We start from the raw sequence: 21,282 nt of genomic DNA, 5'->3' as shown, positions 1-21,282 counted from the left end.
AAAGAAGGAAGACTGAAGAAACAAAAAGCCAATGAGCTCTGTCAATCAACAGCCAAGGCTTGAATTAAGTCCCTAGATAAGAATGAAATATTTGTGTATTTCTCATTGCCCACTCTCCCAAAACCATTGAAAATAGATACACTAAGAGGGCTTAAAAAAAAAAAAAAAAAAAGCCACTGAACATTCTGCCTGTGAAGGAAGAGAAGTGAGGGGAGGGGAGGTTGGATAAAATGAAACACAATACTCCACAGGGGCAAGCAACAGCTTGTCAAAAGGAAACAGAACACACAGCAATGAAAAGGAACCGATTTTACATGACCAACAAAAAAGAGAGAGAAAAATGACATCACATTTTTCACAAGGACACGATTTTAATAGTGACTTATATTAAGATGCAATGTCTGCTAAATTATAAAAATTGCTTTAAAAATATATTGACTTAATTATACTCATTTCCTTTCCTTTATGTACTGACATTTTCAAATACTGCATATTGAAATAAATTCAAAACATGATCATTACAGCATGTGGCAAATAACTTCATATCTGCCTAACATTATTCTCAAATTTTAAACTAATGCTTAAAGCATTAAACTTTATTGACGAAAATACTACATTCACATATTTCATAAAACCAGAGCTAGAAGGGCCTTGGAAAGTAATCACACTTGCATGAAATGCTGACAAATAATTTACACATCATTTCTATACAGCATTCTGTTCACACCATGTATAACCTTGACATTACCAATTATAGTTGTGGATACACTAATGTCGAACTTACAATTTTAATACTTAAAAATCATTGTTCCTGTCCATCACAAATGAATGGATAAACAAAATGTGGTACACATTCATACAATGGAGTATTATTCAGTTACAAAAAGAAATGAAGTTCTGATACATGCTACAACATGAATGAATCTTGAAAACATGATGCTAAGTAAAAAGAAGCCACACACAAAAGGCCACACATTGCATGATTCCATTTTTGTGAAATGTCCAAAACAGGCAAATCCATAGAAACAGAAAGTACATTAGTTGTTTCCAGGGACTGGGGGAAGGGGAGAACCGGGAGTGACTGCTTAGGGGTATGGGGTCTCATTTGAGGGTGATGGAAATGTTCCAGAATTAGTGGCAATGGCTACAACATAGTGAATATGCTAAAAAACCATCTTAAAATGGCAAATTTTAGGTCATATAAATTTTATCTCAATTTTTTTAATTGCAAAAAAACGTGTTGCAATAAAGAGATTACGGTATCGGGATGGCCGTAACTAGAATAAGAAATGGGGGTGGGTCTCAATCATGATGGTGTCACAGTAGGAGAATCAGCAGGCAAGGAAATTTTTGCTGACATACATTTAAGGGATTTAAAGGATAAAACTGCTGTTGCCATTAAAGGATAAAACACGTAAAGATGATCTTTCCTGGGAACTGAAATTAAAATTTTTACAAGATGCCAAAATCCTCAAGCAATATAATCATCCCGATATTGTCAAACTTATAGGAGTTTGCACACAAATACAGCCTATCTATGTCATTAAGAAATTGGTTCCAGGAGGCAACTTCCTCTCCCTTCTGAGAAAGAAGGATGAACTAAAACAGTTAGTGAAATTTTCATTAGATGCTGCTTCTGGATGACGAATCTCGAGTAAAAATTGTATACACAGGGACCTTGCTGCAAGAAACTGCCTGGAGGCGAAAATAATGTTCTGAAAATCAGTGACTTTGGAATGTCTCGTCAAGAGGATGGTGGTGTGTATTCATCTTCTGACTTAAAGCAGATTCCCATTAAATGGACAGCACCAGAAGCTCTGAATTATGGGAGATATCGTTCTGAGAGCGGCGCATGGAGCTTTGGCATCCTCCTCTGGGAGACCTTCAGCTTAGGGCTCTGTCCATACCCTGGAATGACAAATCAGCAAGCACAAGAGCAAGTGGAAAGAAGATACTGGATGTCAGTCTCTCAGCAATGTCCAGAGCGTATTTATAAAACAATGCTGAAGTGCTGGGATTACAAACTTGAAAACCACCCCAAGTTCAGTGCACTTCAGAAAGAACTGCCAGCAAGAAGAAAGTCATACAGTGATGAACCAGTGCCAAACTCACCCTTCAGGACTCTATCTTCTGGCACAGTAATATTTTCTTCTCACTGACAATGCATTTATACCACAATACCCAGAACATTCTCCTAAGGTTTTTTAATTAACTATTTTTTTAAACACGTGCCACTTTCACAAGTGTAAATGAGAAAGCACAGGCTCCTTTAAATGCAAGACATAACACAGATCCATCTTCTTCACACCTAGGACTGGTGAGACTTCTCACAGAGTTTCTACTTCAGGCTCTGTTCAGTCGGCTGTCCTCCCCCGCAAGACCGTTCTGCTCTATCGGTGCTACGATCTGTGCTGGCAATACCATGTTTGCAGAAAGACATGGTTACATCTGTAAACATCACTTTCTACTGGGTACTATCTGGACAGGACATCCTGAGGTGTTTTTCTTTCCACCCCCCACCACCCCCATTAACAGGCCCTGATGTATTAGTAAGGTTGCAATTTCCCTGATGCTCCCGCATGCCGTCCTCCTTCGTCAGGGCATCAGAAAACTATGCAAGGAATGCCCTCTAAGAGCACCCTCTCAGAGCTGAGGCAGCCAGTTTTACATAATGTTACTTTATAGAGAGTCATGACAGCAAGAAGCAAGTTTGAAAAGTAGGGTGGTCTGGAGAAAAGAACAGCTAGACTGGTGATCAAAGTCGAGAAGAAAGGCAAACATAAATTCAGCCTCCTTACCAGAGGTATGCCTTTCTTTATGCACACCTGTGCGCACGCACACACAGTCTCTCCGATCAGATTCACCAAAAAGGTCCTAAAGAAATGTTTCAATAGTACATAGATTCCTCATAAAAGAACTCTCTTGATGGCAACAAAAAATTTTTTAGACAAACTATACAATATGGGCCCACAAAATAGATGGTTTTTGGTTAAGTGTCTTCACCTCAAAGGAGGCATCTGAGAGTTTAGTTAGCTTCGTTTTCACCAGTTTCTGAGACGGTCAGGATTTCATGATCCAACTTCACATACGCACGCACGCAGTAGAAAGGCATAGATGGATGAAGCTGACAGTTAAAAAGTCAAACGAACATTATGAGGAAGAAAGAAGATACAGGAGAAGGTCACAGGGACAGCCATCCTATTTCCACTTTACTCTGTTCATTTATCCTTATACTGCCACCTAGGAATTCTGACCACAGCAAACATACTTCCCAAGATGTTCTATGTAGAGAAATGTAACACAGAATTAAAACTGGGATTCCAATGAACTGAATCTTAGCACACCCAGGGCTGCCTCTTAGGATAATGGCACATGTAAGGGACAGTCCCATTCAGAGGTAAATGTGGCATGGGAGCTCTCTTCTAAGTGCTCATGCCTATGTCCCGATAAAAACAGCACAGCACCTAGTCAACATGTGGTCTATCTTACATGGAAAAAAGGGAAAGAGAAAATTCCTCCTAGTCTGCCCGACTATTTGGTATGTAGGAATAGCAGTATAAAGGATGCATACCCATTAAAGAGTATAAAAGATGAGAATGAAGAGAAAAATAGTGTCTGTCATTTCAGTCTCCTAACGGAAACTTTTGAACACATTTAATGATTACTACATACAGACCCAAATAAAAGCATAATAAACCTGCCTCAAAAAATATGTTGCAGTATACAAAGAAACTTCTTTTAAACAGGGTACTACCAAATACTGTAAATAAAGTGAACCACCTTTTGAGGGCAAAAAATTAAAAAAATAAAAAAATCAATGCTCTTTCTCATCAATCCCAAAGAGGTATACGTAATACTTCTGCCCATAGCTCTCCATGTGAAGTTAACAGAGTATATGAAACATAGCAGGTAATAAAGAAAAGTACATGGCTGTTTGAGTGGAAGGAAAGGATGAAGCCGCCACCTTCAGCAAGATCAGAAGAATCTCAGGAGAGGGATAAGTGATACCCTCCTACATTGCATAGTAATCTGCCTACGGCTCCATAGGCAAGCTGGCATGCCCACACGTAAGCAATGGGAAACTGAGAAAGAAACGTAACCAAACACTCCCCACTCCAACACATATTCCCAGTACCTAGGACTGTGCCTCACCATGGCAACACATTCCTAAAATTAGCAATCTCAGAGCATTTAGGAAGTCAATTTCCAAGTATGGACTGAAGGGAAAAGGCTGAGAACAGGAATTGCGAAATCAATTGTTTACAGAGGCTAATACATAATGGGAACAAATGAAGTCAGCTGGGTGGGGACTGGCTGAGGCAAACTATTAAAAAGGAAAGAAGGAAAGAAGGAAAGAAGGAAAGAAAGAAAGAAAAGAAAGAAAAGGAAAGAAAAGGAAAGAAAAGAAGAGAAAAGAAAAGAAAAGAAAAGAAAAGAAAAGAAAAGAAAAGAAAAGAAAAGACAAGACAAGACAAGACAAGACCCACTCTCTATCAAAGGGGGTGGGGGGTGGGGTGGCCAGGTCTAGCAGGACACAGTGTTGCCAGATATTCCAATTCCTCGAGAAAAACGGAAATTCGGATTTTGTCAACTCTTCGGATTTTTAAAGGAAATCAATTAAAACAATGTTAACTATTGTGTGAGGCCAAGAAAATATGCAAACAAGCCACATTCTGCCCATTTGCAACCCTGGGTTTAAAGGATAAGAGAGGTTACACAGGGGATACTGGCAGAGAGAGAACCTGCGAAAATGATCAGGCCCTGCTGGAGGGGGATTACTATCAGAAGTGAGGACACTACAAATGCAGATGGATAGGGAAGCGCTTGCCTCACTGCTCGTGTTCTCGGAGATCAAAAATTAAAGTCCCAGAAGACTGAGCTTCTCAAAGTCTGGGAGCAAGCCTCAGCACGGCATCTGGCTCACAAAAGGACTCTTTAAAAGTTAGCTAAACTTGACACTCATGAACTGAGGACCACACATACCAAATAAAATTGAGAAGCTAAAGGATAGTCCTAAGAGAAAAATTTTAATAGGAATTTTTAGAGATTAAACCAGGGGAAAAAGTTAAAGACAAAGCAGCTAGTAGTATTCAAGAGACTAAATCAAGGAGATACGATACATCTGGACAAAAATGTTAGTAATAACAAGTAACAGAAGGTACAGAGAACAAGAAAGAATTTTACCACTAAAAACTGTGAGATAGAAAAGATGACAGAAGACTTTGGAAGGAATTTAATCTGGGTCACATTTATATATTTCATTTTCTTATTTCTAATCTTACGTAACTCTTATCTCATTTTATTTTTTCTAAAATCAGGGTGATATTTACAAATCAATGTCATTTCCATATCCATCCTACTCAAAAAACAGTTCTAGAAACCAACAATGAATCTTGCAATTAAACATCTCCGATGGGGCGTCTGGGTGGTTCAGTCGGTTAAGCATCTGACTTTTTTTTTTTTTTTTTAATGTTTTATTTATTTCTAGGAGAGAGAGAGAGACAGCTTGAGCAGGGGAGGGTCAGAGAGAGAGGGAGTCACAGACTGAAACAGGCTCCAGGCTCTGAGCTGGCAGTCAGCACAGAGCCCGACGCGGGGCCCGAACCCACGAACCGCGAGATCATGACCTAAGCGAAAGTCGGACGCTTAACCGACTAAGCCACCCAGGCGCCCCTAAGCATCTGACTCTTGGTTTCAGCTCAGGTCATGACCTCAGGGTTCGTGGTTAGTTTAAGCTCCACACTGGGCTCCAGCTCCATGCTTGGGATTCTCTCTCTCCCTCTCTCTCTCCCTCGCCCCTGCTCACACTGTGTCTCTGTCTCTCTCTCTTCCTCTCTCTCAAAATAAATAAATAAACTTAAAAGAATAACATCTTTGAATCATGGAAATGTGACATTATGTAGCAGCTCTCTTTTCTGTAGAACATAAAGTAAAAAAAGGAAGCAGGGAGCAGATTTGAAGTAGCCTAAAGGTAAATGGTGCCAATCAGAAATGATGAAACATCTAAAGGAAAAAGAACAGAAAGACTTGACCAATTCTAGAATGTATCCAAATAGAGGCAGCCGAGGGGGCCTGGCTGGCTCAGTTGGAAGAAAGTGGGAGTTTTGATCTCGGGCTCGTGAGTTCCAGCCCCACATGGGGTGTTAAAGATCACTAAATAAATAAAACTTAAAAAAAAAAAAAAAAAAAAAGAGGCAGCCAGAACAGCCAGAAGAAGGGAAAAAAAACCAGAGCCTCACAAAATTCAGAGTCTACCCAAGGAGAAAGTATAGGACATAGTTGTCAAGAAGAAATTGAATAGGATGAACATCAAGCCAAATGTATCTTAAAAGAATATCTGAATTGAGAAGCTCTGTTACAAGACCACCGACCTAACATCTAATACCCAAGCCAATCTTTCATGCCTTTGGTCCTGAGAGAGTATAGAGAAAGATAAAGTACAAATCCATGGCCCGTGTGAGTAAGAACTCAAAGAAATCTGCAGTAGAACTTTCACATACCAAAGAATAATACTTAGGTACTGAGTGAAGAGAGAGCTGTATAGAATCACAGTGAAAAAGTGGTCAGTCACAATGGTTGACTCATTCCTAATGAAGATATAAGTGGCAGGTTTTTTCATTCTGCTTAATAAGGAGACCAGGTGAAAGCAAAAAGTTTTAAAAAAGCAAGGGGCGCCTGGGGGGGCTCAGTCAGTTGAGTGTCCGACTTCAGCTCAGGTCATGATCTCGCAGTTCATGAGTTCAAGCCCCACATTGGGCTCTGTGCTGCTGACAGCTCTGAGCCTGGAGCATGCTTCGGCTTCTCTGTCTCCTTCTCTCCCTCCCCCTCCCCCACTCGCACTCTGTCTCTGTCTCTCTCAAAAATAAATAAACGTTAAAAAAAAGGTTTAACAAACAAAATGTCAAAATAAAAGAAAGTAAAGTGAAGAATAAAAAAAGAAGAAAGATGAAGAGTTTATAGCTCAGCAGGGAAGACAGCTAGTTGTTGGGGCAGAGGATGACTAGAACTGAGGAAGGGGCAACCTTTCTAAAGATTTTTTTAAAAATCTATTAAATTGTAAATGTTCTCCCCTAACTCTCATTTACCCCATTCTACTACATAGATAACAAGCAGATAAGAACAAAGCTGAAAAGGCACACCACCTATCAGGGCATTATCCATCTGGCAAACTCAAGTCCCCATCCTGGGCAAAATCCATTCCTTAAAACTCATACTTTAATACAGAATGGGCTCTCCTACCTTTCTGACTCTTAATTTAACCCTAAAAGGCCTTGGTTATCTCTCTGGTTTCATAAAAGCAGCAGCAAATATTAGGGGGAGGGTACAGATAGCAAGTACACTTGGTATCATTAAGAAGTGACAGCTAATAAGGAAGCAAGAAAATGAGCTACCAAAAAGTCAACAACTTCAAATCCAGCCATCTCAAGCCATTACATGTAGAGGGCAAAGCATTCTACAGACCCTAATAATCCTAAGGCATCAGCAGACAACAGCTATTCAGATGATCGGAGTGCTCAAACAAGACTGCATTAGGTTCTGAACACACTCTTCACTAAGAGTAGGCTGCTGTCCACATACAATTTATTTAAGATGGTTAAACACTTTTTAAATCTCATATAAGGCATAATTACCTTGAAAACAAAATTGTGTATTTTAAATTCCAGAACTAAAAGCACAGACTGGATTTTCTGGCCTTGCAAAAACATGGGCTGTGGTAGAAAATGCACAAAAACTTAAAAATTTCTGGATAACATGTCTGCGTGAAAAGGCAAAAAGAAGAACAGAGAACACTAATGGGCAAGGAAACCTATGCTGTGAATACTGGCTCTGCCAGCTAGTATCTCTGTCAGCCTCTTCAGCTGAACCTCTCAGTCTCCATTTCTTCACCTGTAAAGTGCAGATGCCAGCACCACCTATAAGGCTATCGGTACTTAAAAAAGGTAAATGATTATCTACAGAAGACGGGAATGAGTGCTGAAGAGAAAGCCAGATGTTCTTAAATACATCTTGGTGCTAAGAAAAAGGAAAAAAAAAAAAAAAGACCCATAGCTAATCAGCAAGCTTAAGATGAAAACAGTTTAAAAATAACTGTGAATCTTATTTTACATCTATACCCCAAAGACCTGGTCATTACAGTTAGGTGCAAAATTCTAGTTGTATCCTGCAAAATGTATCTAGTTTCCTCAACATTTTCAGACCTCATTTCATCTCTCTCCTTTTAAATGAAAGGAGGTGAGAGAACACTCACCTTGATTGAAAGTCTTCATTATCTGTGCTTGTCCGAGGACTTATGAGTAGATGACAAATTAAGGGAAAACAACTTTGAAAAAAAAAGGAATGGTGTCTCAACTTCTGGTGCAATCCTTCAGCTCACGGTCCTATTTGGCTCTGACTAGCCTGGTAGCCTCAACCTCTACCAGCCCTGCTCATCTGCTTCATGATCTTGCCCTTCTATTCCCCATGCCCAGGCCCAAAGGACTCTGTTCCCTTTCTTCCTCTTGGTGGCAATACAGCCAGAGAGAATCTTGGTGGCGTAAAACAACCTCAGTCACCACAGAGGTTAAAAAGAAAATATATCAAGTCTCCCCCTTTGACATTTCATACACTCAAGAGGGTTAACTGAAGAAACTACTTAAAGGTTAGTTAAGCCTTTCAACTTTAATCAGACCACATACTACAAGGGTACAATTCTAAACATGACCAGTATCAAAGCTTTCCATTACACTGTAAATACGCCAGTAAGATGAAAAGGATATTGTTTCTTCTCTTCCTTTCCTCCTGAACTGTCCCGTTTCTCTTTCTTTTCTATCTTTTCTTTATCATGCCTGGACTCCTATAAGGAATGGTGGAATTAGTCGGGGAAGGGAAAACCAAATATAAAAATCAGCTCAAAATCCTTTTTATCACCCACCAGTCACATGTTTTTCTTCAAAAACGTATTTAATGATGCCAAAAGCACAAGCAACAACAAAAAAATTGGACTTCATCAAAAATAAAAACTTTCATGCATCAAAGAACACTATCAAGAAAGTGAAATACAATGTACAGAATGGGAGGAAATGTTTTTTGCAAACCATACATCTCATAAGGGTCTAGTATCTAGACTATATAAAGAAGTCTTACAACTGAGCAACAAAAAGACAATCCAATTTAAAAATGGCCAGAGCATCTGAAGAGATTTCTCCAAAGAAGGTATATGAATGGCCAACAAGCACATGAAAAGATGCTCAATATCATTAGTCATTAAGAAAATGCGAAATCAAAACCACAATGAGATACCACTTCACACCCACTAGGATGGCTAGAATTTTAAAACAATGTAATTAAAATAATTTTAAAAAAAAAAACACAGAAAATAACAAGTCTTGGCAATGATGTAGAGAAATTGGCACCCTTGTACATTGCTGGTAGAAACATAAACTGTCCAACCACTGTAGAAAACAGTTTGTGGGTTCCTCAAAACGTTAAGCATAGCATTACCATATAACCCAGAAATTCCACTCCTGGGTATACAGACAAGAGACCTGAAAACAGGTCTTCAAACAAACACTTCAGAGCAGCACACAAACATTCATAGCAGCACTATTCATAATAGCCAAAGGGAACAACAAAAAAGTCCATCAACTGACAAATGGATGAACAAATGTGGGATATTCATACAATGGAATATTATTTAGCCATAAAAAGACATGAAGTACCGATACATGCTACACCATGGAAGAATCTCAACAATATTAAGCTAAGTGAAACAAGTCAGACACAAAAGACCACATTATTATACAATTCCATTTATATGAAATATCCAAAACTGGTAAGCCCAGAGAGACAGAAAGCAGATTAGTAGTTGGCAGGTGCTAAAAGGAGAGGGAAATTGGGAATGACTGCTGAATGGGTACAGAGTTTCTCTCTGGAGTGGTAAACACATTTTGGAACTAGCTATGTTGATTGTGCAATACTGTAAATATACTAAATACCATTGAATTGTACATTTTAAAACGATTTTTTTCATGTTATGTGAATTTTACCTCAATTTAAAAATACTTATTTAAAAGGAGAAGCCTCACATTTAAAGCATATAGAAATTTTAAAACTATCACCTTATAATTTTCCAAAATTGCTTTTAAGAACTGTGACTACAGGGGCGCCTGGGTGGCTCAGTCGGTTGAGCGTCCGACTTCGGCTCAGGTCATGATCTCGCAGTTCGTGAGTTAGAGAGCCCTCCATCGGGCCGGACTCTGTGCTGGTGGCGAGGAGCCTGCTTGGGAACCTCTGCCCCTCCCCCTTCCCTCCCCCTTCCCTCCCCTCCCCCACTTGCGCATGCTTGCTCTCTCAAAATAAACAAAACGTTTTTAAAAATATATTAAAAAATAAAAAAGAACTATGACTATATATACCATAATAATGCTTTCGAAACACTTTACACCTTAGTAATGACTTGCCTACTTTATGGCAGATGCAGGAAATGCATTCTTAACATCACCCATGATATCTAAGAGAATACACACTAAGTTTGAAAATCAAATACAAGTTGTACACACATAAGTTTATGAGAAAATGTTATAAAAATGTTTAAAATCACAATTAATAAAGACTTTATGACAATGTTAACAATCAGGGAGAATACATGTGACCATATTTTAACCTCATGAATGTAAAGACACTAAAATCACTGTTGGCGGAGTGGGGGCGAGAAAACAAAAAGGCTAGGCTAAAAGTCAATGAACAGAAGTAGGTGGGAGTGAGTGAAAGGAAAGGGAATTTCAGCGATAAACTAATTCTACTCTCCCAGTAATGTGGGACCGTACTGGCTCCAATCTGCCAGATACACTGCCTTCCCCAATGCCTCTTCTTCCCACCCTCAAATAATCAACGAGACGATTAGATTACCAAAAAACTCCATCTGTGCTAAGTATTCAAAGTTTTGAGATAAAGCATTTTGTCACTTTCTTTTCCCAATTTACCTTTTTGCCACCAGAGGAGATTTTATCCATCTTTTCAGATTTAAACGAATCGCCGCCTTTTTCTTTGCCTGAAGATTTTGACTTATTTTTTTCCTTGTCTTTCTCATTTGGATAAGGAGACTCACATGGACTTTCACTTTTGTGTTTTGAAACCCCCACTAAAATTATAAAAGAGAATCATGAAAGCCTTTTCCAATTCAGTTTGATGACTGCTTCAAAAGTATTAATAAATCCACCTACTTGTTCCATTTTCCTCTTTTCGCCTCTTGGCTAAGTCCGGTGGCACTTCACGGTCATTGTTTGAATGATCCTAGAACCAAGAATTGTGAACTACATTGATCAAGAGGTTACGTTTTTGTTTTAAAATATTACTTTTATACAAGGGCACAGCTAACTAGCATCGGAGGGTATTGCCAATAGTGTCTCACACTTGGGAAAATGACATGAAAGACAGGCAGAGCTGGCAGAGATTACTAAACTGAAGATCCGTATTACTGTAGAAGAGTCAAACACACTTTGGGGTGAAAATACCAGTTTAAACACTAAATAACAGCCTGCCATGCAACAAACTAGTACTTCAAAAAAGACAACAAACACACTACCATATAAGATATAATGGCTTTCCAAACTAGTTTTTAAAAAATTACAAACCCTTTTCCGCTCTTTCCTGTCCTTTTCATCTTTTTTCTCTCTTTCTCTGGATCTTTCCCTTGACTTGTCCAAGTCTTTCTTGTCCATTTCTCTCTCCTTACTCTTGGACAGTGGTGGAGGAGTATGATTAAGGTAGAGCTGTTAAATTAAGGCAATATTACTAAAGATTATTAGTTTTCCACTATCGGCATAACCTGTTTGATTGTTTATTTAATGAAAGACAACTGGTTGTTAGACCCAAAGTCAAAACTGGTCAGCTGTCTGGATTATAAGAGGTGAAATAAAAGAGCATGGCACAAATTATGCAAAGACTTCAATTCTTGGCCTTCCAAAATTTTTCATTTAAATTCAGTCAGTTCACTCCTGCCTTAACTGAGACTCAGTAAATCTACAAGCTACAGTTCTTTTATAGCTCTGTTGTGAAGATCTATAACTACCACCACTACAGGAGTACAGATGTGAAAAACAGTGTCTGGACTTTCTCTATTGTTAAAAAAACAAAACAAAACAAAAAAAACACACAAATATCTACAACAATCATGGAAATTTTAAACAGTTTTACCGTCCACTTAGGCAATTGATGACAGTGAGCCAAAGTATAAAAACCTAGCCAGGACTTTACTATTAAGTCTTTTCTGCCTCTGCATATACCATGTTAACATTATCCTAAATTATTTTTATAAATGTAAAGGCTGCATTCTCCCTTACTTCTTAAAACACTCCAATTTCTACTAAATAATCGCAACTCGCTGTGAAATTTGTCTTACTGGTCCTAAATGGCTCAGAAAACCATTTGGTCAGCTGAGGATGATAAAACGACTCCCAAGACTGACAAATGATGAATTCTTTCTCTGCCAAAAAGGCCCACAGGCAATAAACAGCCAAAGAGCAAAAGTGGACTATCTACTAATTAAGAGATAATTTTAATAACTCACGCAAGTTGTAAATATGGAAATCTAGTATAAAAGAAAACATTAAGGAAGTAATCAGATACCTATCCTTACAGCATTTATAACTGTGCTATAAGCTTATACTCAATTTAAGACATTACATAAAGTATTAGGCAGCAGTGTACAAAATATAACTCATTACATAACTACACAATCCTAGATATACCTTAGGAATGAAAAGAATAGTTGAGTCAAAAGTCAAATAGTTTTACATGAGGAAATCCTTTGGTATTCAAAGGAATACATGAAAAAAAGGCAACCGTCCATATGAAAATTAAACGCTTAGTTTTTTAACACCACCAAATATTTTCAATTCAGTTGGTCAGAAATACTGCCATAGCAATGCAGAAGTAGATTCTTTAAAATGTCAATATTTAAAAGTTGATGATCAACTGAAATAGACAAAATGTTTATTAATAACAAAGAGCAAGAGAATGAAAAACAGTCATAAAAGTGCTTGTCCGAAAGGTGCTCTTGCTGGGTTAATGCCCTAAGCAACACTTCAAGATTTTCTAATTGTGAGGTTTACTAATATCTTAAGTTAATATTACCTGTGAAACTGGTAAGACAAAACAAATAATATATTTCTGCAATACTCAAAAGATTTCACTAACCAAGGTAATTCTCCTGATAAAAGCAAAACACAGGTGTGTGTGTGTGTGTGTGTGTGTGTGTGTGTGTGTGTGTGAGAGAGAGAGAGAGAGAGAGAACAAATAAGCACACACAAGCACACCCATGCACACACATACACCTCTACAAGAATTAAGTTTTTAATTGCGCCTAGCTTGAATTCTGTATTGCAGGGTATTGAAAAACCTATACATTCTTAGTTTAGAAACATACCTAACTCTATTCCTTCTTCCTACCCTTCTAAGAATAGTTCTGATCACAATAGTCTCTTTTCCACAATTAACATGCAGTCTCTCATTGCCTGTGGAATAAAACGCATACTCCTCAGCTTAGGTATTTCCAAGCTCTTCACAATCTTTGCACAATTTTATCCTGCTATGGGCCAACTCAATACGCTCTATGCTGTGGCAACCACTGGCCCCCTAACACCCTGTCCTTCCCAGCAGTTCTCTTCACCAGAATGGTTGCTCGCTTTTATCTCAATCTCTTAAAATCCTACTAACCTTCAAAGACAGCTCAAAAGCCATCAGCACTTCAATCATCCCTCAACTCTGCAACTCACTTTGTGGTGATCTCTTTATTATTTTCTATCAATCTTCTTTGTGACAGGTATTCCCTATTAATTTCATGTCACTTATTTTTGTCCATAACACAGTTTCCAGTATACTAGTTGAGCTCATTAATGTGTCTTTTTTTTACTTTTACACATTTCCTAATGCCAAGTACTCAACACATGTTTGCCAAACAAAATTAATGATTTGTTAAATTGATCTGCATATAGCGTTGTTGGATTTTGCTTTTGATGTGCTTTTATTCTGGACATTGGGATCAATGGGTCCAAAAATTAGGATTGATTTTTACAATCTGTTAACGTTGCTACACTGACTTTATTAAGGCTACCATATATAAAGATGGTCTTGCTTCTAGGCTTCCTTTGATTATAAATCCTTGCTTTAAGATGAACAAAATTAAAATCTGAATTCTGTTTCGAGGATGGTTATTGCTGCCCTCCTAAATTACAGAGAAGCCTAGATAAAGGAGAATGCTTTTCACACTTTCTTCATCAAATATAGCTGCTAGGATTGCTAGGTGAAAACACAAGTAACCATAGTGGAAATATGCAAATTGGAAATTGGGGGGTGGAAGGTAAACAGAAAAGATTTGGATATTAAGCTAGATTTTTCTCCCTTTAATCAAATCCATGTATTACTTTTACCATGGATCTGAAAGCAAAAATAGTAAGTAATTTCACTTAAAAAAAAGAGGATCCCAGGGACAAAGCATAACTGAAAAATTAAAGTATAGAAACAATTTTATACGTATGAGTGACCAGATAACACGAAAGAGACACACATCACTCAAATCCTCAAAAAAGGAAAAGCTACCCAGAAACAGTGAGCTTATACAGACTGTCAATTTTAGAAATCACTGAAAAAGTGATCTTTTTCCGGTAAAGTAGTTTTTCTAAGACATTCATATGCTATTGTACTCTCCTAGATATATAAAAATGCAACATCACCTTCTGTGCAGACCAGTAATCTTTGGATGGTTTACCAAAGTCCAAAGGCTCATTTCAAATATTTATTGAACACCTAATCATATCACTAAGTTACCATACCAAGCACGAAGGATCTAAAAAGTGGTAGGAGTCACCTGATTTTTATAAGTGCATTCAGATGCCATTTTCAAAAAATTTTGGTTGAATGTGGAATAAATGTATTGAATTTTAAATACCCAGAAAATCACTATCTTTTTTTAAAGAGGGGTAGGGAGATAGTAGTTTTTAAAACAAGGCAAACACATTAACGGAGTTAGGAACCCCTTCCAACTACTGGTGCAATGGGTGCTAAGAATCAAGAGACATACATTTTTTTTGCAATTTTTTTTTCATTGTGGTAGGAATACTTGAAGAACCTTAATTTTAGTCCAAGTTTTGGTATGACTAACAAGTTACATGCCACTGGGAAAGGATCAAGAACTTTTTTAGTCTCTTATTTGTCAAAAAGACACTGCCCCTCCTGCCCTATCTACCTCACAGCATGGTTATGAACATAAAATGAGAATAACATGTTTATTTCACGTGTTTTATCTTCAAAAGGTTTCTGCAAATGTAAGGAATCATCATTTTCATCGTTGATTGGAAAATGCAGTTAACTGTAACAGCAGGTTTCAACTGCTTCAAAGTATGTTTCAGGACATAAATACTCACAAGGTAACCCTGTTAACCCATGAATTTAAAATAGCCCATACCAAGCCACTGATGGTTAAGACTGATATGCACAATCCCAAACTGGTTATGAAAACCAACTATATTGCAATACAATTTAGCCAATAAAAAGTTTTACCTTCAAAGCAAACACAGTACAGCTAATACTCTTTTGATTGATACAGTATACTCGGAAAACAATGCTACAGTTTCAGGACAAAGGCACATTGGCTAACCTAAACTATTAAAAACTTTGTGCTTATTTGCCCAATATCCAACAGACATTTCATTATAAAGCTATATATCTAAAAGCAGTAATGTCAACTGGCTTTATTTCAAAATTTAATTTTGTATTGGTCCACCAGTAAGAAATACTACTTAGCAGATATAAGAGGCGGCAAAGTGGAAAATCAAGGTGAAAAAGGGTACAAATTTTATAATAGACAAAATAACATGAACAATGGACAATTCAACTACAATAATGAAATGAACTCTGTAATAAGATACACAAACTGCACATTATTTTTAGTAGAAGAATACTCAAAAAAGTAGAGTAATAGGCAAGAATTAATACTGACATGTAATTACATGCAACCATCGAGTTGAGTATTCCCCTCCAAGAGAATGATTAGTTTACATTAACCATATTTCTTGATATTATGCTACAACTACCAAAAGGGTAGCTCAGCAGAGGCAATAAAGAGTTTTACGGATTGGGATGGGCTCAGTTTTTAGAACAGTTATGTGGATGTATCAAATTTCTTTTTTGGTCTTTTGGGTTATCCTAAAATGTCAGAAAACAACCTGACAGATTTGCTTTGAGAAATTAAATAAGCCTACTCCCCAAAACAAACCAACAACCCCTTCCCCAAACCTTAAACGTATTTCCAGATTTCAAAGCATAAAAGAATAATTCATAACACAGCAAGCAGTAAGAGATTATAAAAGTGTTGCCACATTACACACATTTGATAACAATCTCATTGAAAGGGACCGTTGTCATCCATTGTTTCAGTTTGTGGTAGTTATTTTTAAAGGTTATTCTACTAGCTTACTGAATTTACTAGGGTGAAGGTATCTACTAAATAAATGAAGTAAAGAATTTTTTTTTGTTTTACTTAGGCATGATGATTTTAAAAGACTCAAACCTTTGCTGAAGACTCCTTGAGTTCGATGAGACTGTCCTGTAGAAAATGAATGGAGATGACAGGTGAGCTGGCATAGTTCTCAGAACCCAGAGGAACTTTGGGAAGTATGGCTGTAACCTGGAAATAAACCAGCTACTTCTTGTGAGGATAAATCTCATGATGTCAATTATTATATGAATATCAACAATAAAAAACAAAAGCAAAACCATGTAATGGAATTGTAATGTTAAAAAAAACTAAATTATATATACTCAATGTAATAACAAATAAAAATCTTTATCTGCTTATAATTTAAACATAAATGTCAATGCCACATTTTTCATAACACTGTACGTAAGCTATAGGTAATGTTAAGAGGCTTAAGAAAACAAAACATTTTTCCCCCTCCATAAAATGTCTAAAACAGTGGAGGTCACTGTGGAAGAACATTATCTTACATTTTCATAGTTTTTCTTTAATTGGGAGGTTTCAATTTTTACTTTACTTATGACTCTACCATAAATATATGCATTTTTAAACCCAGCCCAAAAAATTCAGTGGCATTATATTAACAAGAAAACAAAATGTATTCTTTAAAAGAGTAATCACTTTTTTTGCAAAATGCGTCTGGTGGTGAATCGCATGCCTCCCACAAAAAAAGCACTTAAAAAAGAAAGAGAGAAAGAAAGAAAAAGAAATCAATTACGGTATTCCACCACAGTGCTTTTGATGAAGAATTAGTTAACTTACAGTTTTAAAAGTTCAACGTACTGCAAATTCAAAGATTCCATGAAATTAGATGGCTTTAGAATTAAAATTAAATATGGAGCAAGGAATGGCTACCCTGAGTCTTCAAGAAGGCTACACCCACGATTTTGTGCTGCAGTTGAATGCCTGGGGTTTCTCTTTGCTGGGTGGTAGGATTGGATGCCACATCTGCTTTTATCGTAACGCAAGGTTCAACTTGTTGGGAACCCAATGGGTATAAACAAACCTCCAAGGGAAGATACAACAGAAGCTGCATGCTCACTGAATATACACAACTACAGGAGAACTGATCACCAAGGAGACTTTAAAATGGAACTCCTTTCAAGACTCCTTCTTAGAAGGCACACATCGGTATGATGCTCATCAAGAAGCTTGATGAATTCAGAGGTATCTTGTTTATCCTGCATCATCCAGGAAGTCTTCAGTGCTATATATTCTTCAATATTTATGCTGAAAAATAGGCTTCATTCTGCTGAAAAGATTCATTTGCTTGTAGCTACCATTGCACTCCAAAAATGACTGCTTAAAGCAGTGAGGCACTTCTGGGTAAAATTTCTCTTGCACTTTGAAACACTACAAAATTAGTGCTAGGTCCTTTGTAGTTTTAATATTTTTATAATAAAAATACTCAATAGGAAAAAATATCAGTCCACCAATATGTAAAAAATTCATTTTCTAATGCAATATAAAACCTCCAGTGGCTCCAGTGAATACTTGGCACAAGACTTGAAGGAAGTCAGGACACGTATTCCAACCAGGTGAGCCTAACATGGACGCTGCCTTCCTCAGGCTATACTAACCTTTACTGTTGAGGAATGCGATGGAGAAGGGTGGGTATCAATTTTGCGGCGTTTTTGTTCTGTTGGTACAAAAAGAAAAGGTCACAGTAAGATTTCTACTTTTTTCCAACCACTTAAGAAAAACCACCAACTTAAGGTCATCAAATATGAGTTCCCCTCAGTAAAGTCCCTAGATAACTTGCCAAAACAAGAAAACAAGAACCAACTATTACACATTAACAAGACCCAAAAGTAAATATAAAGAAAAACTTGCCCCTTTCAGGCTCTGCAACATCTGATCGGGGAACAGGTGACTTCAAGGACCCAGAAACGGGTGTTTTTTCTCCTCCTTTAGCATTTTCCTTTGATTTCATTTCCTTTGCTATATCTCTTTCTCTGGATGGCTCCTTCTCTCTTTCCTTTTCTTGAGTTGATTTTGATTCTATGTTGGGGATGGTGGTTTTGAATTTCTCATCTTTAGCTTTTTCTTCCTTCTTGAATTTTTCTTTCTCTTTATCAGACTTAGGTGTTCTTTCCTTCGTCTCTCTTGCTTTTTCATCTTTATTTGGCCGCTCTTCCTTCGGTTTTTCTTTACCATCTTTACCAAGTACCCTGGCCTCTGGAGTAGTAGCTGGAGTCTTTTCTTTTTTCTCTTTTTCTTTCTCTTTCCCTTTTTCTTTATCATTTTCTTTAACAGCTTTGCTGCTTAAGAATAAAAACACGAGATTTTAAGGCAATAAAGAAACATACTCCATGTTATATAAATCATAAAGGGTTTCCTACAGACTTCAAAAATAACAGAACTAAGAGAAGCCCTTTGAAAACTAAATGACTTTAAGACAAATAAAAAGGAAGTACTTCTTTATCCAGTAAAAAATGACCAAATTCATGAACAGCAGATTAAAAAGAATGGCAGGCCCTTTTCTATACATGTTCATAACCTCTGAGGATTACAAGGTTAACAACTGAAACTTATCCCACCCACCAACCAAGGGTGCTACTATCAGGAACTGGATTACTTGGCTGGATGGATCCCTGGTCTGAATCAGCATAGGCTTCCTTTATGTTAAGCATCCTTACCCGGAATACCCATAGCAAGCACTCAATCCTAAAATGTTTTTCTTTTTCTTTTGTAAAAAAGTTTTTAATGTTTATTTTGAGAGAGAGACAGAGAGAGAGAGGGCAAGGGTGAGGCAGAGAGAGAGGGAGACACAGAATCCGAAGCAGGCTCCAGGCTCTGTCTGAGCTATCAGCACAGAGCCTGAGGTAGGGCTTGAACTCATGAACTGTGAGATCATGACCTGAGCTGAAGTAGGATGCCTAACCGACTGAGCTACCCAGGGACCCCAATCCTAAAATGTTTTTCTAACTTCCCCACCTGCCTTCACCTGCGTAACTCAGCAGGGGAAACAATGTTAGTCGTGGCATTATACAAAACATATGGAGGATGGTTACACACATCATCCAATTAGGGGTAGTTACAAAATTTGAAAGTCCAACATAAATGACTTTCATAGTATTCAACTACCACCCTCCTTCATTCATGTCTAATGAGATTAATCATTTAAGAATTCAGAATTGTGACATACAGCACAGTGTTCCTACCTGTTAGAGCCACTGTTTCCATTGCTTGAATTCCCTTTTGGTGTGGCACTAGAAGCTTTATTAACAGCTTTCACACCACACTGAGATCTCTCCCTTGATTTATCTGAAATAAAGGTAAGGTTTTATTTGACAAGCCCCAACTGTAAATCAAGTACAATTTCACAGCAAAATGATTAGAGATGAATTCTAATTCATTCTTTCTAAAGAAACAAAGGGCTGATTACTTCTTGATAATTATATACTCCCACCTAGGGAATAAAAATAATACTAAGCTAGCATTTTACTTGTCACGTGACATAAAACATCTTAGTTTGTTGCAACAAAATGTATCACTTATAAGTTTCTACAAATAAGCCTACCAGTCTCCTCAGTACTGCTTTCATCCGATTTGGATGCACTTCCTGCCGACGATGAAGAAGGCCCACCCCCAGGCCCATTCTGTACACTGGCAACCGCATTCCTCGGAGGGGGGTCTTTGTGATGAAACTCATTTTCAGGTATCATGTATGACTTTCTACTTTTCAACTGCCCAGAGTAGCTGAAAGTCGCACAAAGTGTTTAAATATACAAATACAAATCAAAGAGCACAAACACGGAGTTTAAAAGAATAAAATTAGCAAGTTATTCACCCTGCTACTTGATTCCAAAGAGTCAAAAATATTAATTTTGAGTAAGTTCCTGAAGGTCTTTAGAGAGAGCCCCAGCTGCTTTCTTAAAACTAAAAATGTAAACTGATCCTTAAACTGTCTTTTTTACACTATTGAAGATCCAAAACTCAACTGATGATAAATTACATTTCCTCCAAACCAAGACATACTATATATGACTTTCAAAACTATCATCCAGTATAGACCGGAAGCTGATAATCAGAAGTGACAACTCTCACCAGCCTGTGGGAACATGATCGCATAATCTCCCATAATCTCCTGAAGTAAGGCAGAAGATAAACTTCAACACTGGAAAACATTTTAAAGTCTTCAGAATCCTTCTGTCATCTAGTCTCATAAATCACATTAAAGTATAATTGTGTTACCCCATAGCCAATGCATATAGATCTGGCCTCTTCTCTTTTTCTTCTTGGCAGATTTTATGCACTCTTCTTTCCAAAGCCTGACCCAGATTCAAAACTTTTGGGTACCAAGGAAGTATTTTTGTTAGCACAATCAAAATATTCCTGATGTGAGTATATTCGCCTGTTTCAAGGCAATGTACCGATGCCTACAACAAACATTTTAAGACCTATTATTATAAAAATATTAAGTATAAAGTGAAAAACTACCTTTGAGAAACACAATTGTTTTTTACCTTGGTTAGTTTGTAATGCCATTTATGCACAACATGTCGAAAATTTTCATAGTCTAATTGATCAGCTTTATTTCCACCATCAAATCCAGTTGCTCGTAATATAGTAAGGAATCCTGGATAATTTCCACATTCCTTTAAAAAAAAAAAAAAAAAAAGGCTGTTAAAGAAAAATTCTGCCCCAGAAAACTTAAGTGGACTAGGTGAATGATTCCATGTAAAAACAAGATCCAAATGATATGTAGTTTTCATAGAAATGTTCAGCTTATTCGACAGTACTAATTTAGCACGTCAGTTCGAGAT

General features: G+C 37.3%; 1 protein-coding gene and 1 pseudogene across 7 annotated transcripts in view; one reads left to right on the top strand and one right to left on the bottom strand.

The window, feature by feature from the left end:
• The first annotated feature begins 1,289 nt into the window (after positions 1-1,289).
• On the top strand, positions 1,290-2,159 carry LOC120236170 (annotated as a pseudogene).
• Positions 1,598-21,282, bottom strand: part of THOC2 (THO complex 2) — a 110,412-nt gene continuing 90,727 nt past the window's right edge. For 2 of the 7 annotated variants that reach the window (XM_039238800.1, XM_039238802.1), the window contains exons 27-39: positions 20,983-21,114; positions 20,711-20,895; positions 20,037-20,215; positions 19,678-19,780; positions 18,347-18,777; positions 18,094-18,152; positions 16,547-16,663; positions 11,613-11,750; positions 11,202-11,271; positions 10,962-11,119; positions 8,757-8,833; positions 8,249-8,294; positions 1,598-1,908 (exon numbers count right to left, since the gene is read on the bottom strand). In XM_039238800.1, the coding sequence (XP_039094731.1) occupies positions 8,267-8,294; positions 8,757-8,833; positions 10,962-11,119; positions 11,202-11,271; positions 11,613-11,750; positions 16,547-16,663; positions 18,094-18,152; positions 18,347-18,777; positions 19,678-19,780; positions 20,037-20,215; positions 20,711-20,895; positions 20,983-21,114 (1,677 nt within the window). In that variant the 3' untranslated portion in view covers positions 1,598-1,908; positions 8,249-8,266. Of the gene's footprint in view, positions 1,909-8,248; positions 8,295-8,756; positions 8,834-10,961; positions 11,120-11,201; positions 11,272-11,612; positions 11,751-16,546; positions 16,664-17,368; positions 18,153-18,346; positions 18,778-19,677; positions 19,781-20,036; positions 20,216-20,710; positions 20,896-20,982; positions 21,115-21,282 lie in introns of those variants that run through there. The other 5 variants (XM_039238803.1, XM_039238804.1, XM_039238801.1 and 2 more) reach the window with 4 other exon arrangements.

The sequence above is a fragment of the Hyaena hyaena genome, unplaced genomic scaffold (assembly GCF_003009895.1).
Source record: "Hyaena hyaena isolate Hyena2069 unplaced genomic scaffold, ASM300989v1 scaffold_147, whole genome shotgun sequence".
Taxonomy (NCBI): Eukaryota; Metazoa; Chordata; class Mammalia; order Carnivora; family Hyaenidae; genus Hyaena; species Hyaena hyaena.
This window is presented reverse-complemented; position numbering and strand designations above follow the sequence as displayed.